Source organism: Protomyctophum parallelum, assembly GCF_964188405.1.
Source record: "Protomyctophum parallelum genome assembly, chromosome: 16".
In the NCBI taxonomy this organism is placed as follows: Eukaryota; Metazoa; Chordata; class Actinopteri; order Myctophiformes; family Myctophidae; genus Protomyctophum; species Protomyctophum parallelum.
In genome coordinates, this window is record NC_139711.1 from 23,652,335 (window position 1) to 23,680,106 (window position 27,772).

Below are 27,772 nucleotides of genomic sequence, written 5' to 3' on the forward strand. Positions count from 1 at the left end.
CTCATTAGGCCCACTGGCAGAGCATTTCACCCATGCAATAAGCTGCTGGACAATGTTGGTACCCGGCTAGTATATTTGGCCAGATCTGATTGAAATGTCTTCCTGACCAGCCTGTTTAGATTGCTCAGCCTCCTCAGAGAACAAGCTACCCTGACCCTTGCCATAGAGGGCAGCATAGTTGTCAGTCCAGGTTTTCAGTAACAGAACGCTTCCACCACTACACATTTGTTTATTGAAGCAGGTTTGAGTCTGCCCTGTCCTGTAAGGGAATTTAACACAGTATAAGAAGGAACACTTGTTTTTTCTTGTCATATTTCATCTGCTGTATTGACATGACTGAGAAGAACTGACACTGTCTATTGGAACGGCGTCCCCTACCGTGTCCAAAGTGTTTCTGCCAGCTGATAAGCTTGCTGCTGGTTCAAGTGTGTTGCACAAATTGTAGGTACAGTACATGTGCTCAACAGTGATCCCATTCATCAGTGTCAATAAGAGCGATGGGCTGGGGATGACAATTGTACCACGCACGCAGCCCTCAGCCCTCAGCAGAGTTTTATTCAGCAGCAATCCTCTGCTAGTTCTCACTCAATGTTAATGCATATGAGATCTGATGGGTGACAGAAACAATGCTGTCATTCACGAAGACTACAGCCCTGAACTGGCCCCTTTTTGATACATAAATACACTATACACATACAGACATGAAAAAGCATGACTGTGAGCCAGGGTCTTCTTTTATGCAGGCACAGAAATATGTTTATGCCAGTGTCAAGGACTTGTTCCAAGAGTGCTCGGAACAAATTCAGCTAAAGGCCAGATTCTCTGTTTCAAGGAGCTATTTTGCAATAAAAATGTGAATTTATTTGCTTCTGTGTAGAGTACTGCCAAAGACTAATGTACTGCGATATATTAAATATATTTCCCTATGATGCCTGTAGAGAGGACTCTAGATTTTATTTTACATTACATATTTTAATAGATTAACTCTGGCCATAAGCTAACAGCCATACAGTATCATTATCCTATCCCACATTATGAAAAAATGACTGACAAATGATTGACTTGATTGATTTCCAACAGGCTGGACAGCAGTGGGTGTGGGAAGTACCTTAAGGCACTGCTTATAGTCTGTTTAAAAAGATACACAATGATGACACACAATGGCAGCCATTGCAAAGTGTGCAGTGTCTCATCTGTCAGACCTTATAAGAAACACATTTAAAGAAACCCGTGGAAGAATATTGAACGATTTTACCAGGCAGATGACAGAGTAGCACAATGCTCAGAATACTCTGTTTCTACTGAAGCCAAACTACATGAGTCACCACAAGCAAACAAACACAGCAGTAAATTATATGGATGATGAGTGGGCATGTTTTCGAATGAACTTTATTTAATCCCTGCAGTTACCTACCAAATAGAAATGCTGTGCGGGGTATAAAACTAGTTTTTACACCAACTGGTTATTAGGCGGTGGCTTAATGAAGAGTTTTCTGTGTTAGAAGTGGTCTTGGCATTGCTACCAGTATTTGTCAGCAATATATTGTGTGTAAGCAATCCCATACATTTACAAAACAGCCTACTTTGAAACTATATGGGTGTACCGTGTTTTTGGTTGTTGTTCATACAATACAATTCCTAAACAAGTTAATACAAATGGGTCTTATAGAGGAATGTGTTCGTGTGAGTGTGTGTATGCGTGCATGCATTTGTGTGCCTTTGAAACTATATGGGTGTACCGTGTTTTTGGTTGTTGTTCATACAATACAATTCCTAAACAAGTTAATACAAATGGGTCTTATAGAGGAATGTGTTCGTGTGAGTGTGTGTATGCGTGCATGCATTTGTGTGCCTGTGTGTGATGGATGACAAAGAGTAATGTCAACCGAAACAAGACAAATGTATCCATTATGGTTCCTTAACAACGAGGCTACATCCTCATGTCTGCTAATGAGATGGTACTCCATCAAGCGTGTCCAGAGAGCATGGAGGACCTGACCTGACTGAGACTGAAGACAAACCACCAACCAACGGACAGAACCTGCTCTGAGCTTCAGTAGGGCCGTTACGATTAATGACATTTTACTTGATTAATAATTGTCATAGAGGCCTGGGTCGTGGCTCAGCGGTTCAGGCACCTTGGCTGGTAATCCAGTCTGGCAGTGTGCCGCGGGTTCGACTCCCGATCCTGACGGGGATCACCCCCCCCCATTAAAAAAAGAAATAATTGTCATACAAATAATTGCAGTTAACGGTATTTAATTGTGTAAAACATTTCTTACAAGTCTTATGGCCAAAATACGGCATATTTAATATTGTATAATACTCAACACGCTACAAAATAATGGAAATAGCCGATCTACAAGCCGATGCGACGCATTGTGAGCATGGAAACGGTTTTGACCATTATGCAAAAATAGTGATGATTATCTCAAATAATTAGGCTAAAACCTTTCATGGTATTCAACTTAATTAAAAAAAACTAAAGTATAACAACTGCAATAAATAACAGCATCGTAGAACATCAAAAGAATTGTGATCTTATCGAAACGTGGCCCACAAATAATGAGGTGCCTGGTGATTCTCCCTGCTAAATAAACCAATTCCTCAGGGCTCTATACTAGTGTATTTTCTGTTTTCTGTTATTGTGGGGAAAGCTTTCGCTGAAAATAGCCGTTCAACAAGCTCACAGCGCGTGTGGTTGTGTGAATTATTCCATCTATCAATATGAAATAATATACTGTAATACATTGATGCAACTCAAGTATATCACAAATGACTTGACTGGTTAAACATCACTCACAATGCATAATCCCATTACATGGAAATAATCACACACTATGGCTTCTTGTCCATATCAGTTAGGATTAATGGTAAAACAAGCCCTTTGTTAGCACAGAGTATTAAATGCAGACCAATTATCATTACTCAGACTGAAGAAAACATGGAGCAACAACTCTCTGTCTTAAGGGCGATGTTCCTTCTACTGCTCTAATGCAATTAATTGAATGTCTTCTTTAATTAAACCCATCATTAATAATAGACACACCACTGCTCGATCAAATTAAGTTAATTGAGAGTTTAGTGATGACATGCCCTCTGACAGACAGACACACACACACACACACACACACACACACACACACACACACACACACACACACACACACACACACACACACACACACACACACACACACACACACACACACACACACACACACACACACACACACACACACACACACACACACACACACATTATTCTCTTTCGTCTTTGATCAAGGAACTTAAAGGAATGTGTGAACACAGACTGACAGGTGCTGTTGTCATGGTAACAGCCAGAGAGACTGAGCAGCTTCCTGGTTCTAACAGGCTGACCTCCAAACACTTCAGACAACCACAGCCTGAGGCAATGGTGTTAAGTAACTAAGTAGTAGTACATTTACTCAAGTTAATATTACAAAAATGTGTAGATGTACAGGCTCGCAGCGCTGTGAGCTTGTACATCTGCTATTTTTTGAGAACTACTGTTCTAAACCAATGTTCTAAATCCTATGAGTTTTATGAAAAATGCATGTTGCTATATAGCTATAGTTCCTGGTTTTGTTAAACAACTCCCGGGCCATGTCACAGTAAATATGTTTTAAGTGTCTTTAAACTACCACGTATGCTGGACAGAAATAAATATTGAAACGAAAAAGAAGACGAATCCTTAGTATACATAAATTGAAGTGTAAATGTTTGTTGTTGTTAAAGCAAACACTTCATGCCGAATTAAGTAGCAAGTTTTTCCTGCTACCCTTCATCAATAGTAATGGCTTTTATTGCTGATGCATGTGTTTGCTATAACAGCGCTCTGGCCATCTATTTGTGTATGTAAATTTGCAACATTAAAACCTTGCTTGCATTTTGAATATAAACATGACTGTTGAGACTATACAAAGCAGGCCACTGCAGTAATTCTACCGTTCACATAAACGCCCTAGTGTTAGCCTCGTGGCCAGACATCACCTGTTTTTTGCACTGGCAGATTTGTCTGGTTCCCAGGCTACCCTAGTATAGTGGTTTCCCAAACAGCGGGTTGGGACACATGTTTGGGTTGCGGACCATTTTTCGGGTCGAGAGTAAATATTCTCTTCTTTCGTAATCTATTCTGTTTCAAAACATTTTCAAAAAATGTCAACAGCAAACACAAATCAAGAAAGAAAAAAAGAAAAAAGATGAATTTGAATAATGAATAATATCAATATATTATTTAGTTTAAAGTACTGCAAATAGCTCCCAACGTCAACGTGTCACATCACCGGGGAGACGTCAACTTTGTCTTTTGGGTAAGCAAAGGCATGTGTTCGCAACGGGTTCCTAACACCAAATCAAATGTGTTCAGATCTGAGCCAAGTCTCCTGCAGGAGATGCGTCTGAAAGCCTGAAGATGGGAGTCTCCAGACATTAAAATACAAATAAGAACATCAGAGGTTGTGTTGTCAGTACCTGGATTCTGGCTGGCTAGTCTCTTCCTCTTCTTGCTGTTGCTTTCGGCAGTGTTCTCCGGAGGAGGACACTCTGTCACCAGTGGTAAGCTGCTGCCGCCGAACTGGAGAGGCTCGTTGTTGGTTGATGGGTCAAAGGACAAAGTGTTGAGTCCTGGTAGACGAGAGATAAATACAACACAGAGAGACGTGTTAAGATTATGTGAGACAGCTACTGTCCAGAGACACGTAAGATGCATGAAGTGAGACATATTGTATTGTTGACTACAGTGTAAGCCACAGTAGACAGGCTTTCCAAACTAGTTCGGACAATCAGGACATCTGGGGGTGCAGAAGCATCCGGGGGAAAATCAGAAGTTTCCGAATAACGTCAAAATGTAGTTTTCCCATTCGAAGAAATACGTTTGGACGGAAGGAGCATGTATTGCACTTTACAGTGTCTATTCTTGTGTGAGTTATTATTGTCCTAGTCTAGTCTTCTTTGTCTTGTCCTATGTTTTTCCATTTTGCTCTTTCTCATCTCTTTTTCCTGACTGCACCCCAGGCCAGCATAATAACTGGATGGGGGCACAGTGCAAATACCGAACCTATGACCTATGACATAGATCATTCAAGTTCTGCTTTTATTGTTTAAAAAGGACAGTCTGTCCCTCAGCTTTGAGCAGAAAAGGTCCACTCTATGATTTCTGTTGATCTGCTGATGCTGTGCCTCTGGCAGAAGCAACAGTCACAAGGCAGAGCAAAAGATAAGAGAAGCATACATAAATAATGGAGAGCAATAAAGATATGGGAGACTACGGCCAAATCCCAGGAAGTTATAAACAAATTAACAGTTTTTGTCTAATGTTTCAGCTATTCTCCTGAATTTGGAATAAGAGTTGTATATATAATTTATCATTCTGAACAGCATTTAAAAGAGACTGATGGTTTTAAGCCTGAAACATATTCCTGGCCTGGCTGGCACAAAACTGCATGTTCCCTGGTAATCATAATCACTCTTAAATGGAGGTAAAAACCCATAGTTACTGTAATATATATATATAATAGCCTGCTATGTTATGAAAGATAGAGCGGAAGAGAACACAAATCCAAGAAGACAGCTTCATTATTTTGTTGCCTGCTATAGAAACCGTTGTTCTAATACGCCATGCTTGAGTTCCGTTATGAATGTTTAGGTGACATGTAGCTTGGAGCATCTGCATACCTTTGTGGAGTATGTGTCAGGCTTTACACTTGTGAAGTCTCTGTATTATTCTTGTTCTATCAAATGTTCCGGGAACCCTGATCGATTAGTAGCAAGCTAATGGCAACACGCTTAAATGTTTGTTAAACCATTTCTTCTACATGTTTTTCTTTAGTTGATCTATCTCTCTTCAGGAAATAAAGGGCCTTGACAGACTGGTGTGAGCTGTATGTTCACAGGCTTCTTGAGGAGTGTCTGGTTCCTCTCATCAGAAACTGATGTGCTTTTTGTCTTCTTCCATTAGACAAAGAGAGGCAGGGTGGGAGAGATGGGGCAGGAAAAATAATTACTGTCAAGTTTATAGTAGCTTTAGTCAGTCTATTCTGCTACAAATCAATTTTGTTTTTCTACGAACAAATGTCCATATTTCCATGAAAATTAGATGTCACCGGGGTGTTGTGATGCAGAGAGAAGCTGGAAAAACAACATGATTATAAACAGAGGACAAAACGATAAGAGTGTTCACTAAAAGTCAAACGGGAAACAAATGAAGCCTAGATAAGTCAGATTTGTTACGAATTCACTCAGGGGGATGGGGGCTCTATTCTCTGCCACTTAGTCTCAAAATCCACTGACAGACTCTTTCCCTCTCTCTCCATCACCCCCCCCCCCCCTCTCTCAGCATCCATCTGGCTGAGTTTTTGTGAAGGTTTCCTCCAGATGACTGTCTATAATGTAAGCTGGAGAATGCCTCCATTACACTGCCTTTGTTCAACCGACTGTGGTCTATAAACATTACAGTACTAAACACAGCAATTCAGTCAAAATTATCCAAACTCTTGGGTGGAGACCAGGAGATGAGGAGACACATAAGAGAGGCATTACTGAACTTCATCTGAATCATTCTTCCGATCTATAGGTTAGTTTGGCTTGTATTTGCTGCCAAAGTCAACAGCCAGGAAATAAGGAGGAATATCCTAAATATGTATCAACACTGCTGCACAATGGAATGGAAAGACAGAAATGGGTTGGCTAAAGGTCAACCCAGCATCAATTTATTTGGATGTGGATACATTATCTGTTTTAGAACTGACAGAGCCCAGCTCACTATAATAAATAAACAAAGCAAAAGGAGCACAAGCTAATATGAATCCATAAGGTCAGGTTTTCATTCAGTTTTAATTGCATTGGCTCTGGACTCGTAAAAAACACTGCTTCGGCAAAAACACTTGCTGTTCATGTTGTCAAATAACGCAGTCTGTTATATTAAGCCATAATGTTTGTGTGTGTGTGTGCATTTGCAATGGCCTGTAGTGTCACTATCCTCTATGCAAGTAGATATCTCACAACGGGTAAGGGCTAGTGTATTTAATTAGATAGCCGGATTACCATTGACAGGCCATTGCCCTGTCTTTCAGGCAACTCGTGTCTGATGGATGCTATGTTTGTCTTTCACCATCTGGCCAGAGGAGAGGGGTTGGGGGGGGGGGGGGGGGGGGGTCATCGGTGAATATCACTCTCCTGGGGGAAGAAGGGGGTGATGTAAGTACTAGGAACTTTGGGTAAGCTAAGGATGGTAGGGAAGGGAAGGAAAATAAAACAGCTGAACTAAGACACTTACATTACGCTAAGTGGAGGAGGGTTGGACAGAGAGGATGTTGTAAATTAAATAGGCCATGTGAGTCTACATAGAAGATGCATTAACAAGAGGTTCCATTACTGGCATAGTGAGGAAAAGAACAAGAGAGGACCATCATAATAGATCTCTATACCCACCACGTCATTAAAACACCATCTTACTGCCTTGGACATAAAACATGTGCAATGTACCTGTGGTATGGAGTCCATCTGAGAATGTGTTCCAACATTGAATATGACAACCTGTACTCTCAGTAAGACAAATCGATAACACTCCAACTCAACCATCATTCTAAGCTATGTTAGCTAAGAACAACATTAGTGCTCTCAGCGGAATGTAAGAGAGGCATTAAAATTACTTCCTTTCTTTGGCGCCGAAGGGGCCAGCCATGTAGAACATGTTTGGTCTCTGTACATCCCAACAGGGTTGGTCTCTGTACATCCCAACAGGGTTGGTCTATAGCAGTGTTGTCAAATTTAAATCTGAAATAAGCAACCAAATTGCACCCGTGTGATGGGGCACTCTTATCATCATACATCATCTCATTCCGGCCAATCACAATTTGTCACCTTTGTCTTCGATGTTTGTGCTTACACAAACACTCATAAGATAAGAGTCCTCAAAAATCACACCCGTGTGAAGTGAGGGGCGCTCTTATCATCATACATTATCCGTTATCATACATCTCATCCGTGCTCAGCCACACGTTCCACACCACCACAGGGAGTGCAGTGCCCAGTGTAAAGTCAGTCGGACCCACGGTTGTTCAGAATCCTCTGCCCCCTATATGGAGCTGGCCTGTTCTGACATCACAATGTTCTTCTGACAACTGCATGTTCTTTTCTTTTTTTTTTTAATAATTTTTATCCCACGATTTTGTAACCCATTTTTCACCCCTGTGTCAATTATCTAATGTGATCCTGGGCTCTACACACCCTCCGCCAACCTGGGGAGAGCAACGGACTTGAACTCATGCTTCCTTCATGCCTGAGTGTCCCTGGTTGGACGTAGCGCGTGGATGGAACAAGTTATTCCAACCAGTTCCATTCCCCTCCATCAGGCGCCCCGGCTGGCCAGGGGGAGGCGACAACTGCATGTTCTGACATCACAATGATCTCCATATATGGAGCTGGCCTGTTCTGACATCACAATGGTCTTCTGACAACTGCATTTTCTGACATCACAATGATCTTCTGACAACTGCTTTTTCTGACATCACAATGATCTCCATATATGGAGCTGGCCTGTTCTGACATCACAATGATCTTCTGACATCTGCCTGTTCTGACATCACAATGATCTCCATACTGTATATGGAGTGGGTCTGTTCTGACATCTGCATGTTCTGACATCACATTGTGATGTCAGAATAGGCCAACTCCATATATATGGAATTAATTCTGTTCTGGCTGATTATGCCAACACCTGCCAGTTGATTACTTACACACTTGACTCCACCTTTCACAGACAAGGGAAACAGATAGATGGGTGGAACGGGTACAACGGGTGGGCGTGGATCTCCAACTTGCATGGTTACCGATTCGTGCTCTACAGCCGGGCACCGGTCTAGTATAATATAATTAAAAATAAAATATGTTGTTCAGTATATCTGACTGCTTGAATTTTTTTTACATGTTGTGCAGTAATCTAGAAAAAGCGTGAAGCATCATGATGCATCGTAGAATCGAATCAAATCGTTACCTGGTGAATCGCAATCAAATTGAATTGTAAGGGCAGTGCCAATGCACACCTTTACAATACTGATATTTCCCTTTCCGGCATCATGAAAAAATTTAAACTGCTCTGTTTGAGCTCAATAGCATTGCTCAATAGCAATGCTCAATAGCACTGGGACCCAGAGACCGGTCGCAACAGAGAGTCTAGTCATAAGTCATTAAACACTTCACATGGCCAATGAAAGATGTTGATGTAAGACAGAAACACTAAGAGCAGATGACAGCTTCAGAAGAATATCAGTCTAACATTCAGTTCACAGTTTGGATCACAGGATTGAAATGTGTTTACAATTAATCATCAACGTATGTGTATGACAATTAATCATCAACTTTAACAATATCTAGCTTTGGCAGATTTGGTGCCAAAAGCCTTTTAGCAGCAGAGTTAACGCTTCAATTCAGCCCTTGGAGTTGGTGTGCACCCAGTGCAGTGCTGTGTGTGTGCGACATGGTGTGGGATGACTCTGGGGATTCACAGCAAACTAGATGATGTCTAACTGTCTGAATGAACTCTGTTGTTACTGAGCAAACTGATCCAATACCAAATCGGTAGATTTATTTTCTCCATCCGTCCCATTAATTTCGATTGTCTTAAATGATCTAGCATCTCAGAAACACTTGGAAAAGCACTCACACCTATTGATGGATGTAATTAGCCGTCATGGGGATGTAACCTTGGACATTTTGGCTCCATCTGCTAAAATGTCTATCTAGCAGCAACTGAGTCAACGTGCCACCGACCACACTCGTAGCAATTTCTTGCCATGTTACAGTTGCCCTTTCCTTCATGCTATGAATAATGAATAGACTATGAGGCTACGTGTGCACATCATTGTTTGAGAGCGTGCGTGTCTAAGTGGTTGGGTGGCATCGGTAGTGGACCATTAATGTCATCTGGTCATGAAAAACGTGCATGTGCGTTAGCCTTAATGTTCATTCAGCTGAAGATGAAAATAGGAGCAAGATGGTGACACACAACATGAACACGTGACTTCAGTGATCTCACGGATTCATTTTCTGCTCTTTGACTTTTCTGCTCCGTTACTGACACAAAACTCTCTGTTCCCAAAGGTCTCTTTACTGCCTCGCACGTTCAGCTCCATGGATTTGTTCCGTCCAACAGCCTAAACGGTTGGACAATTTCGTATATCAGACATAAGGCTATTGGGTTATAAAAGCTATTAAGGGAAGGTAAACCATCTATCCATAAAAAAACTTAGCTTTTGAATGTTCTAAAAAAGCAACAAGAAAATATCCTGTCTAGTTTAACAACCTTCCTTTTCAGAATATTGCAGACAAGAACACAGTTAATACTAAATTGCTAGGAGCAGGCTTCAGATGTCTGCCCCCAGACGAAACACAAACTAAAACATCCACTCACATGTGCAAGTAAGCACAGACCAATTTATTTCACAAGGTCATGAGTTGGCAGTCTGACTTCCCTATTGAATTAATTCAATAAAGAATTCAACTGTGAAATAATGTTTAAATTCAGAAATCCCAAAGCATGATGGCAGGGATTTCTAGTTCCTTATTCCACCATGAGAAAGCACCACGGTTCCGTATGTTGCCAACGGCAGGTTTTCCCAAACGTTTCAATGGACCCCCAAATTATAGACATAGCCTCTGACTGTCTACTGTGAAATAGCTGCCTAAAATGGATTTGCTACTGTATTTTCAAAAGGGCGGCAGAGGGCAGCGGCTCAGCAGGTAGAGCGGTCGTCTTGGAATCTGAAGGTTGGTTCCAGGTTTGATTCCTGGCTCCTCTTGGCTATGTGTCGAAGTGTCCTTGAGCAAGACACTGAATCCCTAACCATAACTGATGAGCAGGTTGGTGCCTTGCACGGTTTCCTCCGCCAGCGGTGTTTGAATGGTTGAATTTGAAGTACATTTGGAGAAAAGAGTTATAAAAATTATAAATGTAGTCCATTCGACAATCTCCACAAGAAGAGACAGCGCAAGAAAAGATCCTCTGCTGCCCGCTGCCCCCCCCCCCCCCCCCCCCCCCCCCACCCCCACCCTCCCTGACACCTGTTGTGTCTTCGTCTGGGCCGTGTTCGTCTCCACTGAACCCGCCATGATAACGCAGGACAATGTGGCAACGTGACATGACCTTGGGGAGATATGCCAGGAACACACTTACACAAACACATGGGAAATGAACCTTCCACATGGACTAGGGCTACACTTGCATGCGGGCCCTTTGTCGAAGACAAATTTCTTCCTCGGGAGACTAATAAAGTATATCTCTATTTCTCTTTATTTACCATTTTGACATGCCCAAAATAGGAATGACTCATTGAAACTTTTGAAAGGTGGTAAACTGGCACAATAATCTTATGAATTTAACTTGAATTTAAATTAAATGTTTTGATGTTTATTGTTAAAATTTCCCGTCCCCTTTCCAATTCCCGCTGCCACCCAACCTGGGCTCACAATTGTCTTTATATTCGGCTAGAAATGGCTAAAAATGCATTATATAATATAGTGTATGCAATTAATGCATTTAAAAGTGCTGAATAAATGTTTTATGGACCCATAACAGTGATTATTATTTAAGTAAAGTTTTGCCATAACCATGTCTTTTGCCATAATTAAGGTGCAGCCATGAAAGCAATGGTAGGAAAAAAGCTGTATAATATTAATCATATTCGGGTATTCGGTTTTCAGCCAACTGTTTCCTATATTCGGTATTCGGCCAAGAATTTCCCTTTCGGTGCATCCCTAATATAAACCCCAGCTGACTGTGCGAATTAGTGCAAATCTGTAGAAAATACTAGGCTAGCATTAAAGGCTGGGGGAAAGAATCTGATGATTTATCAGAATTCACCAGAAGTCTATGGTCCAAAGCCATAGAAAGGTCATTCAAATACCACCGCAAAGCGTTGTAAACACTTGACCAATGCAAGATCAATAAATAATTTCAAGCTGGCTGCTACGGGTCAGGGTCAAGAGAAATGACTGTCCTGCATGCTGACAGTTGGCAGTCAGAGCATGGGATCCAGAATTAGCCTCCTGTCACCTGAAAGGTTACAGCTGAAACCCTGTCACAAGAATTCCGTGAGGCATTGCTGGAAAAGCTCCTGCAGAGTTAAGTCAAGTCAACATGTATTTGTAAAACACATTTAAAAACAACTCTGACCAAAGTGATGTAACGAGGTATCGAAATCACTATAGATCAACATAAAAAGTTTATACTGCTCAAAAGTGCTCCTCGAAGCACAGGTCTGCACTCTGCACCAGGTCAGGTAGGTAATTGTGGCCTCCTGGTGGCGCTGTAATAGGCCAATGTGAAAAGGGTGCTATTTCTTCCTAGGGATATCACGGCAATCGGATGCTGCGTTCATGATTTGAGGCATTTTGTTCAAAATGGACCAATCCTGCAGGACAGAGACACACTAGGGGGTGTGCATGCAGCTTCACACTCATCAGTAAATAGATTTTTAAGTGGCATTTTCCGCACACTGCGTTCATGATTTGAGGCATTTTGTTCAAAACAGACGACTCCTGCAAACTTTGGCTTCCAAAGCGGTTCCCAAACCTTTTTGGCCATGCACCCCCTGTTACCTCCTGACCTAGCTGATGCACCCCCCTACATGGAAATATAAATTGCATAAGCTATATAGAGACATACATTTCCTATTTATCCACATATATTAACCGGAATATGGCATATATATGCAGCATAGGCAATATTGTGCATATACTTGCCATATTGGCATAATGTAAACAGTGTTGTGACTAACGCCCTTACATCGCGTTACGTTACATAACGTAACTACTATTTGCAGTAACTTGTAACCTAACGCTTTACATTTCCCCATTCCATAACGGCCTTATAGTTATTGTGCGAGCGTTACCCGCGTTATGGCGTTATGTCAACTTATGTGATCAGTGAAAAGTCTCGCAGCTCCGTGAGTCTATCATACAGGCGTCTCTGTGCTGCTGACTGCAGTGCAGAGAGAGAGAGCGCTCTCTGTGTTGACAGTTTCGTTTGTGCAGTCATACTAGCCTCTGAGGCCACATGGCTTGATACACCCTAACTTGATAAAAGCACGTGGCAGAAGAGGTCATTGATTGGCTAACGTAGGGCCAGATTTCAGGGTAAGCCAATCAGAGACAGTCTACAGGGTGGGCGGGCTTACTGGCTGTCATAAACAGTAACACATTTAGTCACAGACAAACATACCCTTGTAACGCATACATAGACACTACACAGACAGAAATCGCGGGTTGAACGAAAATCATAATACAGTACCACACGCTAAAATGGCAAATGCGGATCATGACAGCGAGATCGGTTGCTTTGGGGGTTGGAAATATCGATTTTAAATCGCCACAGTAGCATGTCACCAAGAGTCAACTTGACAAAATGATTGCTAGGTAGCCTATGTTGTTGAGGAAATGCTTCCCCTCTCAATGCCGGTGGAGTCTGTTCCTTGGTCAGCAAAATACCAGTGAAAGCAGGGCCAATGTGCAGAAATACATTTTCCAAATACCTGAACAGTGAATATTCTAAAATGGAAGATGAGCTCAATTTTTTTTTGTTGATGAAATATAATATCTCTATAAAGATACCTGTCAAAATTGTTCCACTACATTTCATAATGTTAAGAGGGAGTTGTCTTTTCTCTTACTGTGTGACAGAACAAAAAACCTTCTTTTAAATCGTTTTTTATATTATTATTATTATTTAAAGTAAAGTAAAGTAAAGTAGTTACTTTCATAATTTAATGTAAAGTAAAGTAACAAATTACTTTTTTTAGATAAGTAACGATAACTATAATTCCTTACTTTTTTTTAAATACGACCATAGCACCACCATTAGCCTTTTCATGCCGCGCACCCCCTAGAAGGCGCCCGCACACACAAGGGGTGCAGGCACCACAGTTTGGGAACCACACAATAATTAGCCAATCAGGATGGAATAATAAAGATCTGACGGTCAAACACACAAGGATGGATGGACGGACGCACACACACACACACACATGAACGGACCGACAGGCCGAGACAATAACATGAGCCACATCAGGGAAAATGCTGTTCCACAGTCTAGGGACTGTGACAAAGATGTGGTCACCCCTAAACCTGTAGCTCATTGTACAGCTAGGGGCCCCAACTTAAGTCAGCCAACCTGAGGGACCTGGAGGTAGGATTAGTTAAAAGGTCAGCAATGTAAGGAGGGTCAACCAAACCCATTTAGACCTGATGTCGAACTTAAAAAATGTCTTCTAAATCCTGACTGTTTTCTGAAATACCTATGTGTTATATCAGTGGTGCTCAATATTGTCAAGGACCCCAAAAAGTATATGTAATTGGCCGCCGGCCAATTACCCCCCAATTATGGGGGTCGCAAAAGCAAATATTTTAGTTAAAAACGTTCGATTTGCGCCACATTTTCAAAATAAAATAGCAGACCTACAAGCTCGTAGTGCGGCACTCGGTGCCACGCTATGAGCTTGTAGATCTGCTATTTTTCAATAACTAAATTATAACAATGCTCAAAACACCAAAAGGGGTTCCCGCCCAGAATGGGTTAAGAGCTTTGTAAACAATTAGGAGAATCTCAAAATGTATTCTAAAGTCTAAACCGTACCGGCAGCCAGTGGATAGAGGCCAGGACAGAGGTAATACAGTTTATCTTCCTACTCCTAGTAGTACCCGTCAAGAGCCTGGCCGAGGCATTTTGAACCTGTTGCAGAGACTCAGACAATGAAGTGAGATGTGGCTCTATTCATAGCCTGGACTGTCCATCAACCTCCAGACCCCAGAGCATTAGCACCACTTAAGTTAAAAAGGCTAGCTTGACTCAGCAGCAGATGAATAAACAGGGTGTTTGACCAGCCAGCTTAGCAATGGAAGGTAAAGCACGGTTCATGGTTGTTAGTTTAGCTTTTTACTTTCTGTGTATTTATAGCAAAGACAGATGAAGAATGAATAACAGGCTGTAGATGACATCTCCAATAGACGTTTTCTCAGCAATTAAACAGTTACGCTTCGAACGCAAAGTCATGCTTTCATCACATGACTCATGTGGGTGAAGGTGAGTATGTGTGTCCTCCAATACACATGAAGTCAGCAGCCGCTGGCCGAGGGCGTAGCGTATGCAGAGGAACACGTTATCCAACCCAGCTCCCCTCCCTGCTGAACAGGTGCCATGACCAACCAGTAGGAGTCACTAGTGCTGCAGAGACAGAGATCCCTTCCGCCTGCCTTCCCACCCTTGAACACAGCCAGTTGTGTTTGTTGACGTGCCCGACAAAGCTGAAGGCACCGGAGGATTCAAAGCCCTAATCTCTGCGGTGAAGGGCAATAACTTTTCCGTATGTGCCACCCGACCTGAACGCCCCCCAAGTCAAGGTTAACAGGCTCTCAGCACCCAGAATGCCCTTCTGTCAAAACAATAATTAAGATGGCAGCTCACAGACACTGGCAGTCCTTCCCAACAAGTGGATATGGGGTCATGTGTGTGACCATGTCACCATGCAGAGCTGTTAAGAATGTGTGCTGACATGAACGTTGGAGAGGTCTGCCATCGATGAATGTGGTGTCTAAAATGACACTGTAGCACCACTGACATAAATCTGTTGGCACTAGTTGTTGTTCAATGTCAATATTCCCAACAGAGATCTGTTGAGTTCAGAGACTGAAAGTATCTTGTTGGTGTTGGCAGCACTGTTCTACACAGCAGGAAGAACATTTTACCAACAATATACCATTACAGTATATCTGCACCAGCCATTTCACAGCAGTAAATTGATGAGCAAACCATTTATTTTCCCCCCTCTTCTTTAAGTAAATGTCACAGTTACAGTGAAGGTTAATAGCACCAAAAGAGGGTTAGAAAATCAGGATGTTCTCACTGCTGGGACTTTGGTAAAAGGTTAATCTATTCCCTGCTGTTGATAAGTCATTTTGGAATTATGGGCGCTTTCAAATAATCTCACGGTGCATTTAACATTTTCGCAATGCTTAACATGTGCCCTGCCCCTAACCTCCACTGATACATTGACTGGGGAGAACCTCAGTGTGAACCATAGGCTACATATTGAGTAATCGAGGCCATAAAGCTGCTGGCTTCAGTTAAAATTACTTGTTTGGGTTGAAGCACACAAAGCCTTTAAAGGGCTGTTGATACTTCCAGCTACGATTCCAGACACCGTCTCCTGTTGTGAGTTGATGTTTACACAGTTTGAATGGGAGAGAGAGTGCTCCCAGGTCAGAATTATGTCACCACTATTCATTCCATCAGTGACAAGGAGATAATTCATCCTATGTCGCTCCTCCAGTCTTGAGGGAATTCACTGAAGGTTAATTTATTAAAATCTCCCATTCAATCATCTCTATTCCATTAAACTCAACTAATGAATTTTTGGTTTACCATCTAATCCGTTTTCTACTGTCAAAGGCCAGTGTGTTCTATATGCTGGGAGTGTAGTTAGTCTGATGCGTTTATAAGATAACCTGACAGCTGATAAGGTCATGTTAGCAACTATGGACACTGGAGCTAAACAGATTCAGATTCAGAAGTTTATTGATCCCAAAAAGGGTATTTAATTTGCATTGTACTCAGTCCACAGCCACACACATGACATAAATAATTTGTATGTCTGAATTTTATAACCCTGAACTGAGAACATTGCAGTGAATTCACTGGACAAAATAATTATGGTCAGATTGGCTGATCATTATTTCTACTTTCTGGGCCAGTGGTCCCTTTGCTGGGCTCTGAATATCTTTGAGATGACTTAACAATACCATTTTAGACTATAACCCATTAAACCAGCAAATAAATGCGAAATTTTGAATACATTCAATGAACGGTTGAATTGTTTTTGGATAAAATAGTATACAGAATGCACATAACCTTGGACTAAGTAGGGTAAGTGAAATTAATGGTGGAAGAACATTAAAATCAACACACACTCAGAATCCTGGTCTGTTATGTTGTCCCTTGGAACCTCTAAAATCTAATGTTCTGAAATTGTATCTCCCAGCTGTCCGTTCTCCTATCCTATAATAACATTGCTCCCATCATGATATTAAAAAAAAAATGCTTCTGGAACAAAGAGACCGTGGCTGTACGGACAAGCGTTGTATCATTATTACATGTCATGTCAGCGTTCTAATCTACAGAGATGTTATGATAATGCAGGGGTGGGCAACTTTAACGATGGCGAGGGCAAATATATTTGAATTGAAAACCTGAATAATTTTTTGCTATTTTTTAATTGGAATCCTGAAAAGTAACCTTTTTATTGAATTTCAAACTTTCTGAACTGTTAACATAACTATACATTGGACACAAAAAGACAATAACATTTTAATACTAGTCATTAAGTACTATAGTAATTGAATACTAGTCATGAAGTAATTAAAGCAGGTTTGGAATTGTAAACAGCTGAAATCAATACTATATCAGTATTCTGATATTAACATGAGGGCCACATTAACAGTTTCCGTGCTTTGAATGGATTACTCCAGGTTAATGTCGCTGCCATATCGGACATACGCGCCTTTTGTTTTATGTGTTTAATCCGCCGCAATGTAAAAAATAAATAGAAAATCCTTCCTCGCCGCGGAGAAAGAGAGTAGATGCATCTGTTTGGATGATGAAACCGGAAATCGTCACATGCTGTGGGCTGCTAGGGCTTCTGGGAAATTGAGGCCAATGCAAACGAATGGGATTCAACGCCTCATGGAGGAGGCTCCTGTGCTGCGTCTTCCGGGTGTACCAAGATGGCGGGTGCTCCGGCCGTTCATAACAAACGGGGGAAGCTTTTTTCGCTCGATTTTCGCGGATTAAAAGCCCAAATAATTCAGCGTATGCTCTAAAGGTAATACAACAATCTCGGCAGTGAAGGGGGGTTGATTAAAAGTCTGGTAAATCGTTTTCCGCAGTCAAACTGTTAAGTGAAGGTGGGGGCCGCATGTGGCCCCCGGGCCGCCAGTTGCCCACCCCTGTGATAATGACTTCAGAGAGGCTTGGCTATCAGTATAATAGTCAGTGAAGCCATTTGCTGTCTGTTGGAGAGACCTTTCAGAATGGTGTGTTCCAGGGGGTTGGTCTCCACAGAAGAGACCTTCAACATCTGAAGACCGGGAGAATCATGCTGGGTGTCTGTGATCCTCCCATCAAGAGCTGGCTGACTGTGACAGTCCATACAGTATCTCATAAGGACGATTGATTCAATGACTAATAGAAACGTAAGAATAGGATATTATCCAACACAACTTCTGAGTGCCCCCAAACTGCAGTGCTTAGCATTATTTCTGGTAGGGGTCCGATAACACTACCTTAGGCAGACAATGTACTAATTCACAATGAGCAGCTGGGAGTAACAGCTGGGGGACTGGTGCCCTATGACAGTTGTATTTAAGGGGAAAGGTAGATGCTAGTATTGAAAAGATACTTTTATTGGATCACGAAATGTTGCCAGAATTGGCAGAGACTGAGTTGTGGGGCTTCTGTACTAGAGCTACAAAACATATTTCATCCGGGGTGCATAATCCCTTGCCTTTAAATCTTGTCCGTTTCCCTCGACAAGCCCTTATTTTTTTTAACCCATATACTCGAATAAATGGAAGGCACAAGGCTGTTTGCAGGTACCATACTGGTACAATAACATGGGGCGGCAGTGGCTCAGGGGTATTGTGGCCGGGATAGCAGATGGCTGGCATATAAATGCACCATATACCATACAGCAACACAATGATCGGAAGAGAAAAAGAATCACACAAAATGTGCTAAATAAACTATCAATCATAAATTAAAATTTGAGGGTAGCTTCATGCTAGGCTTTTTTGTACAACAAAATGTCCAATTCAGCAGACGTCGGCTGAACATTATTATCCGTTGTCAACTTCAGCTTCCAGGATTGAATAAAGCTTAGCTAGCAGCTAAATCTATAGCTACCAAAATTCTCTGTGTGAGAGTTCAAGTCTGTTGCTCTCCCCATGTCCCCCATATATGGGGACAAGGTTGGCGGAGGGTGTGTAGAGCCCAGGATCACATTAGATAATTGACACAGGGGTGAAAAATGGGTTACAAAATCGTGGGATAAAAATTATTTAAAAAAAAAATCTCAGTGTGAAACTAACTATCCTTCTGCTTCAGTTTTTTACCCTTGCCTTTTACCTTTCGATTCTCTCTTCTAAACGTTTTAATAATTTCTGTGTATAATTCTTAGAAAGAAAATTCTTCCTTATTGTGCACATTTCACAGTCAATGTATTCCATTAACAATAAATACAATTTTAACATCCAGATTTCAATGCTGTGATATGGCTTTGTTGGTGGGGAAACTTTCCATCAAAATAATAAAAAAAACAAGTAATTATCAGTCTATATTTGTTGCCACAACTTAACGGTTTAACTGCTTGTGACAGAACGTTCCGTCAAAAGGAATCCAACCGTCAACTGCTTCTGGCGTAATACTCCATCTGATAAGCTTTATTATTGATATCATACCGGATCGCTGATTTCAATTATTTTATTTCTTTTTTGGCTAGGCCTTTCTTTAATAAAAATCAATACTTCTAAGGATCTCTCCGTTATTATAAAGCATCATCATCAAATGTACTTCTTGTTGTTGTGCCTACCCTCATTTCTCCATCTCTCTGAGATGAAGATGAGTGTGCCTGAATCCGTCACACAGCTTCTGAATGACAATGTCAGGAAGAGCTCAGTGTTTCAGATACAAAAGCCTCCTTTCAAAAGAAAAGCCTTTCTTCTTTGAAGCTATTTCAGGATCCCTTTAGTATATAGGTCTGGGGTGAAGAATTACCAGAAAAAAGAAAAAAAACAAGGTTTGCACAAATTAGATTTTATTTTCTTCACAATTTGTCAAAGAATGCTGATCTACAGGCTCATGAACTTGTAGAGCTGCTATTTTTGCTTTAGCTTGTAGATCTGCTATTCTAGAATAGCTCAAATAAAAAATGACACAGATGCTTTCTTGGTTTAATGGCTTAAACTGTGTTTTCTCCATCCTTTTGACATTCAAATGTACTGTATAGCTACCAAAGACTGTCTATTCACAGATTAGCATATTTCTGATCTACCACAGAGATCAACAATGTTGGTTCAAACACTCAAGTTCAAAGACTGTTATGATAGCGCAGTTATCTGTAGATGTTATCTGTAGCCACAGTTCAAGATACTGCGTCGACACATTTGATGGTGAATTGCCACAGTGATTTGCCTAATCGGATCCGTCATCAACCTGTTCTCTCCTCCCAACATTGTGTGTGTGGGACCATTATAGTGTTGTCATAAATATAGATGTTGCAAAGTATATTATTAGCACTGCCGATAGTGCGGCACCTTCCATCAGCTGCCCTTGCACACGCGCTCTTGCACACACACACACACACACACACACACACACACACACACACACACACACACACACACCTTTAGAAATGTATTGTATCAGGAATTCCTGTATACTGACCAACAGCCAATTATGCTTCTAAATCTCATTCGACAATTGTGAAATAGTTTGCATTGATGCTCTTTTGGCCTTTTCTGAGTATTGTGTTTTTTTTTTTTTTTGCATTCATCACACTGTCAAGGAATCAAGAGAAGGAAAAAAAAACAAGGAAACCAATTAAACTCAAGTTTTCAGAAATGCAACTACCAAACTAACAAGCAATACACTCATGAATAAAAGGCTGTGGGTCAAATTGCCTTGTCTTTACGTTATGGTACAAATGGGAATGACATGGCACCGTTTCAGCTGAACCATGATAGCAGTCTCCTATGGAGAATCATGCATCATCTCCGGAGCATTCTCACCTTCTTCCTTTGCTCATCCTGATGCAGGAGTAGGAGAAATGTGACACAATGCAGCATGACATCCCAGATAACCATTGGATGGCTTCCAAACAGCCAGTAATACATTCCCAGCTGTCTGTGCTTCTCTTTTTTCACGAGAGACCAGCAAAATAAATAAAATAAATGAAATACTATGGTGGGAACAGATTATGATGTTTCCCACTGACTCCAATCTGTGGCTGAGTCTAGCTCATAGCCACTACTGCACAGGAAATGACCAAATGACCTTTCTACGCAGTAAACAACCAGGTCACAGAGGCTACAATGATAAAGTTCAAACATCACCTTTATGCAGTAGGGCTGTGTGATTAATACAAATCAATAATGATCTCAATGAATACACTTATGCGACCTCATATCTAAATGACATCATAATGTATTTGGGTGTTGAATTATTTGCTTCCGAACAAGGCTTTTCCCAGGAATTTCAGTCATTAAACAATGTAAAAATCTAAAAACATGCTCTTAATTGAACATTAATGTCAAACAAGCATGGCATACATGCGGTACAACTGTTTAAGTTCTCGTCCGTCTCTAAACATTAATAGTGCTCATGCTGCCACCAAAATGTTTTTGCTATAGAAACCTGACCCTGCATGTCAAACAAGCCGGAGCCAGGTAAGAGACAGATACACATTAGCATTAGCCTACCCAGAGAGTGACAAGTAAGTGTAATCAATTAAAAACTCTTTCAGCGCCACCTGGTGGTCACCAGTTTAGGCTTTGAGTGCCAATTCTCCCATTATAAAGAAAGAAAGAATTTGTAATTCTATTATGCATGTAATGTGCATGTCATCACCTGTACACCAGATTAGAGGAATTTTCAAAATATGGATGAAAAAAAAATAGGGAAGACGTCTTGTCGTCGGTGGCATCCGTTACTTAATTGGCAATTAGACGTCTTGACGTTTATGGCTACTAAATCACACCCGTGTGAAGTGAGTGGTGCAACTCCGTGTGGATGAAAATCCTGGTAGTGAGAGTGAGGGTGAGAGTGAGCTGTACTTATGCAGAGGAAAAGAGCACATTCCAGGATGTGGTAGTTTTTCAAATTTAAATCCCCGTCACGGCATCACAAGGTCACACTACCATCTTTATATTTATGGTATGGGAATACCAAAGGACAAAGCACTTTGCAAAACCCCAGACGCCAGACAACGTCAACCTCAATAATACAGTGCATCACCATATCCATCAAGAGAGAATGTATCAAAATGTTCTCTCAGTGCAGTACTGGTGAGACATGAGGCAAATATTAGCAAGGGGTTTTTAATTATGAGTGACAGACCTGTTGTAACTGTAAGCCAGACATGATCAGAGATGATCAGACCTCTGAACCTGTAACCCCTTTGTCTTAGAATAGCCTGGGAAGAGCCTTAGCTATGTCAGGGTGTTGGACCACATGCAGTCTGCTTTACAAGCCAACCATAATGTTGATCTGACCACCAGACATGTACAGTATAACTAAATATACACAAAGCTATACCAGCAATGCAATGCATATGATTTAACATTTATTTAGGTCTAAGTTTGCTATCATCTATGCCAGTGATTCTCAACGTATTCGTTTTATTTTATTTTAGCTTAGCAAACACAACCTAATGCATCTTGAGCTTAAGATTAAGATTTATAGGTGATATGCAAGCAAAATATGTTTCAGGGTTTCAAAGGGGAAGAGGAGACCCTTTACAATGTAATTTAAGATGCTCATTCCCAGCAGCATAACTCTGAAATGGCTCCAGAGGAGTTATGATTGTCAATGTAAATGAATGTAGCCGTGATTCATGGTGGAGCCTTGCACTGGTATCCTTTATGTCACTTTATGACTGTTATAAAGTACACAGAGCTAAGGTGCATGAAGCCTATGATTTATAACAGGACACAGCACACTGCTACAGCAAAGGCTATACTGTAAAGCATGGACTGTGAGTTTAAACAAGAGAATTTCATTATTTGACGTTTCGTTTTGTATTTCTGAGGGAATGATTCTGTGAGGAATCCCACACTTTTAAATTACTGTCACTTTAAACAACCTGAAGTCATTGCATGAAGTATATATCAATATAACCATTTGTATTTTACGAGGATACAATAATTCATCTGGAATAGTTATTTCTTACTTCTCACAAGACGTCAGGCAAGATTAGTGAGTGAAAGTGCTTTTGGTCCTTTAGGCTGTTGTGAGAAGAGAAAGGCAGAGTTGAATTTACCATCAACCTCCTGCGTCTTCATTTAGCAGAGCACTGAGGCAAAAAGCAACATAATTAACACTCTAAATACAGAAACAACACAGAGGTCAGAGTTCAAGAACTTTCAACTCCCAGATTATGTTTCTCTCCTATCCTGCTCCTCTGTGATTAGTACTAGGGCAAATTGATTTGAAGATCTCCTCCAAACCCACTCAACCCAGCCAAATGAGCCAATGGTTCACCCTTTACATAGTCATACACCATACAAAATGAACTCCTCTACTATACCTTTCTGCAGCAAAAATAAACAAATTAATTAGACAATGTCGTGAGCCAGTCTTTCATTACGACGATACATATCGTAACGTTTTAGTATCATATTTGGTGACAACCCTACCGATGTCCAGTTACGGTACCTGCTGCCTACATGTCAACTGCTAGAGTCACTGGCATTCCACACTCAGCCATGTCACTTTTCAAGAAACAAGGATTGAACGGAGAGCCATAAAAATGTATTTATCTACATTTAAAATGTAAGCACACCAGGGTATAGTGGAGGTTAAACATTATGCTGCTATGTATGGGTACAGCCTGTGTTGCACTTTCTAAAATGCACACCAAGGAGTGCAAGAAAATACAGTACATTAAAATAAATTCTGTCTCAGGCTCAGCATACATTATGATGGAATATGCAACCAAACAGCTTGGGACTGTAATATGATCTTGAAACCTTCTGCTTATCGGTTTACATGTCTAAAACGATAGGGATAGTTTTACCTGTGTTGGCGCAAATCTATCCCATCTTCTCTCACTCAGCTTTGTCCATGTCTCCTACATTTTATTATACAGTCTAAAATGTGCCTTAGTTCTCTATGGCCCCATATGTTCATTTGGAAGGCTGGGTGGATGCCACACCACCAGGTGATGACGACATGACCTGGCCGTGTTCCGAGAGGCGATACGACACGGAGATAGCCGGGGTAAGCAAACTGAATCCCCGCCATTAACACAAGGTTCATGGACTCTCCCCTGCCATCCCTCCATTAATTATCTGGTCTTACAGGAAGATTAGATGAGAGAAAACAAGCCAAGAGCCAAGCTCCACTGGGCGGCCCCTCCCCCTTTTCATTACCATGGCAACACAAACAGTAGCGGCCTCATGGAATGTGCAACAGGAGGGCAGCTTGATTTCACTTCCTGCCTCGACTGCATCTCCCCCTGCTATCACTCTGCCCCGGCCAATGGCCATAGATCCATCCATCTGTCTCATCACACAGCGAGGCTGTCTAGGACCCATTCACACTGTGAGCTAATTGCTAGTGTGCTGTGCAGTAGAAAGAGGTGCGCTGTGAGGGTGGGGGTGGTGGGAATAATTTTTATAGCACAGCACCTAGTATTGTAAAAGCCAGAGGGCATTGTAAAAACCCTGGAGCTGCTACTGCTATGAGTCATAACTCCATAAGCTGGCCTGTTCTGACATCTGGAGACAGGGCCTCTGCCCAGGGTCCATATGGAGCTGGTGGTAATTACCGGATGATTACCAAGGTAACAAAAATCCCCTACAGGCTACCGCCCCAGCATCAGTCCAGCCTACTCTAACTTGCATCGTTCCAAGTAGGCCAGTGCCCAACAGGCACCGCTGTAGAGGCTCCAACAGGCACCACTCTAGTGTACAGTAAAGAGGCAAGAATAGATGAGGAGAAATGGAGAATAATGTAATGAATTCCCAACTCCTCACCACATGTAACTCATGGCAAGAAAATATGTGATACAGTTCCAAGATGACGTCACTGGATAAAATCATAGTCAGAGATAAGGATACTTTCCTTATTACTCACACATTGAGATTCTGAATTTTTCTATGATTTAAAATGGACAATGTAGCATTATCAAGGTAATATGTGTCCCCTGAACACCTCAATAGTGAGATTAATGTGTTCTTTTGAAATAATATGGATCAGACACACTGGATGTGTTGCTAACAATATCGCTAACTTGTAGGAGTTGATATGCATTGCATATTCCCTTTACACTGGTGTCGCATAGGACACGTACTGGTACTGGTCATATGACTCAAGTAATTTGAACAAGACCATTCACCACATTAGGACACTAGGGGCTGTATTTTGCGTGTCTTAAGTACCAGGTCTTATTCCCTAAAATGTACCAGCCAGCATTAATACAGCCATTAGCAAAGTAAAAGTCTGCTACTGTATGCTTGTAACGCCAGCTGTTCAAGCAGTCAACCCAGGGCGATGTCAACACTGATGTTTTCACACTACATTCTTGGCTTTCACCCCGAGTTGAACATTTTCAGCCTTGACGCAAAAATGCCATTTGGCTATTCTGAGTGGCCAAAGAGCATTGATCACGCCTCCAGGTCTTTAGTTTACTCAAGTTAGGGAATAAGACCTGGTACTTAAGACACGCAAAATACAGCCCTAGGTGTGTTCTGGTATTACTCCATTGGGATTGGAATTAAAAGGGTTGGAACTAGAAAGTAATCTCTGCTCTAAGCATATATCGCCTTAAATAACCCATTCTGACCTGAGATCAGATTCATACGAGGTTTCCGCCGGACACACACTGGTCTGATGAACCCATTCTGACCTGAGATCAGATTCTAAAAATGTCAGTCGTTCTTCGATTTTTCAAAAATAGCAGACCTACAAGCTCGTATCGCGCCACTCGGTGGCGCGATATGAGCTTGTAGATCTGCTATTTTTAAATAGCTAAAGCATAACATGATGCCAACACCAAAATGGGTGCCCGATCAGAATGGGTTAAATTCAAACTGTTGATCTGATTCAGTGGCAGTTGCAGTTCCCGTGATATTACCACCCTCACCATCATCACCATTCTGTCAGTCAGGACAAGCATCTATCAGGAGACTCTTCTGCTATCCTTCCGTCTTGACTTGTCTTTCATAAATCAAGTAGACGACAGCCATGCTCTGATGGCCTTCAGCTATGGAATCTATCATTCAGATGCTGACCAAATCGGTCCTCCTAGTACGAGCACTACACAGCCACAAACATACAGTTTGATTTATTTTTTAGGAAAAGTCATACCGTAAATACAGATCCATCCTGGTATATAGACGATGAACAATAAATTGGTATAACTTAACCGCTAACCACTTGGGCAACTGCACCATAGCAATACAATTACTAGATGTCATATTGATGAAACGGCTGAACAAGAGAAATATGAATGTTACTCCTAGAGAGACAGGTAAGTGTTGTAACAACAGTGTTGTAAAGTAACTAGGGGTCCAATATGCTGGCCGCTGGTGCTACCCATAGTAAACAGTGAATGCTCATATCTCTACATGCCACTGACTACTGCCTAAAAAAGCAAAGAGGGTGTCAAAAAGAGTTCATGTTTTGAGTCAAAGGGAAGGAAGATGAGAGGAAGGCCAGAGAGAAAGACTACTCATCCCAGCCTCAAACACGCCTTACTGGAAGCTCCTCAAGACTCAGGAGAAATCAGTTCTCTGACAAGGAGAAGCTATATATTTGTATTATTCACAGTGAATGGGAGGGAATACAGACACATCAAATAAGTGGTTTGGAGGCATGACGTCTACTTAAAGCAGTATGGGAACAAGAGAAAATGAGAACAATGGGTGTAAGGCTGTAAGCAAGCAAGAGCTAACCAGTATAGGCTAGTGAAAGATAGTTTGTGAAGGTACCTCTCCTTTTGAAATGGCAGTGTTCACTGTAATAATGACATTTTATAGTTAGTTTTATTTTTGAGGGGCGCCAGCCCCTCCTATATTCAGCTATAGTGTAGATTTTTGTCCTAACACAAACTTACGTCATGTATTTGAGCAAATCAGCTATTTTTGTCCTACACAAACATTAATTTCCCATTGACAATGAATGGAGAATTTACATCATATGTAGACAACACAAACATTAAATGCTATTGACAATGAATGGAGAATTTACGTCATATATCTGAGCAAATCGGTATTTTTGTCATACATAAAGTTAAATTCCGATTAACAATGAAGCAATAGATGATAAGAGCGCCCGTCACTTCACACTTCAGTATTTTAAAGAAACAAAACATTTTAAAGGCCTTGAGGTGTAGAAATAAAATGTCAGAGGCTAAAAAGTAGCTTGAGAAAGAGAATATTGCTCATCTTGAGTGAATTGCTACCACTCTTCTCCCTGGATCAATCAATGTGGGCGTGGCGTGCTGAACCATGGAACATGAGCGTCGGACGGTGATGGAGTGGGTCTGCTGGCAGAGGCAGAACTGCTGACAGGGCAAAAATCATAAGTTGCCATCGGTAGGAACTCATTCACAAAGCAGGATTAGATGACTTTCCCTCACTGGAGATGAGAAGAAATTAACTGAGCTGGGTCAGGGTAGTTTTACCCTACTGATGTGTGAATTACTTGCGCAAGTATGGTAAACGTCCGTGTAGTCTGTCGGACAATCATGGACCACCATTCTTGATGACGTAACTAAGGTACGTTTGGTGATCGGCTGGGTATGCATGCATGCATGTCAGGGTTTTACTGCAGTTCCGTGACCGCGGAGAGCAAAGGTCCGTTTCTCAATGGATTTGTCTGGTTTTGATCTAGGAGGGTTATTAAACAAATTGAGCCCCCATGTACCTAGCAAAAATGCAGGGAAAATTCATGAGGACCCCAAATCCATAAGGCCACCATCAAAAA

The 27,772-nt window shown here is 41.4% G+C and overlaps 1 protein-coding gene across 4 annotated transcripts in view; it reads right to left on the reverse strand.

Moving 5' to 3' along the window:
* Nucleotides 1-27,772, reverse strand: part of LOC310873882 (ecto-NOX disulfide-thiol exchanger 2-like) — a 147,549-nt gene that overhangs the window by 67,345 nt on the left and 52,432 nt on the right. For all 4 annotated transcript variants that reach the window (XR_014570515.1, XM_083786439.1, XM_083786438.1 and 1 more), the window contains one exon: nucleotides 4,495-4,647. Coding sequence is in view for 3 of the 4 variants with exons in the window: in XM_083786439.1 (XP_083642565.1) it covers nucleotides 4,495-4,647 (153 nt within the window). In the remaining variant the exon portion in view is untranslated. The remainder of the gene's footprint in view (nucleotides 1-4,494; nucleotides 4,648-27,772) is intronic.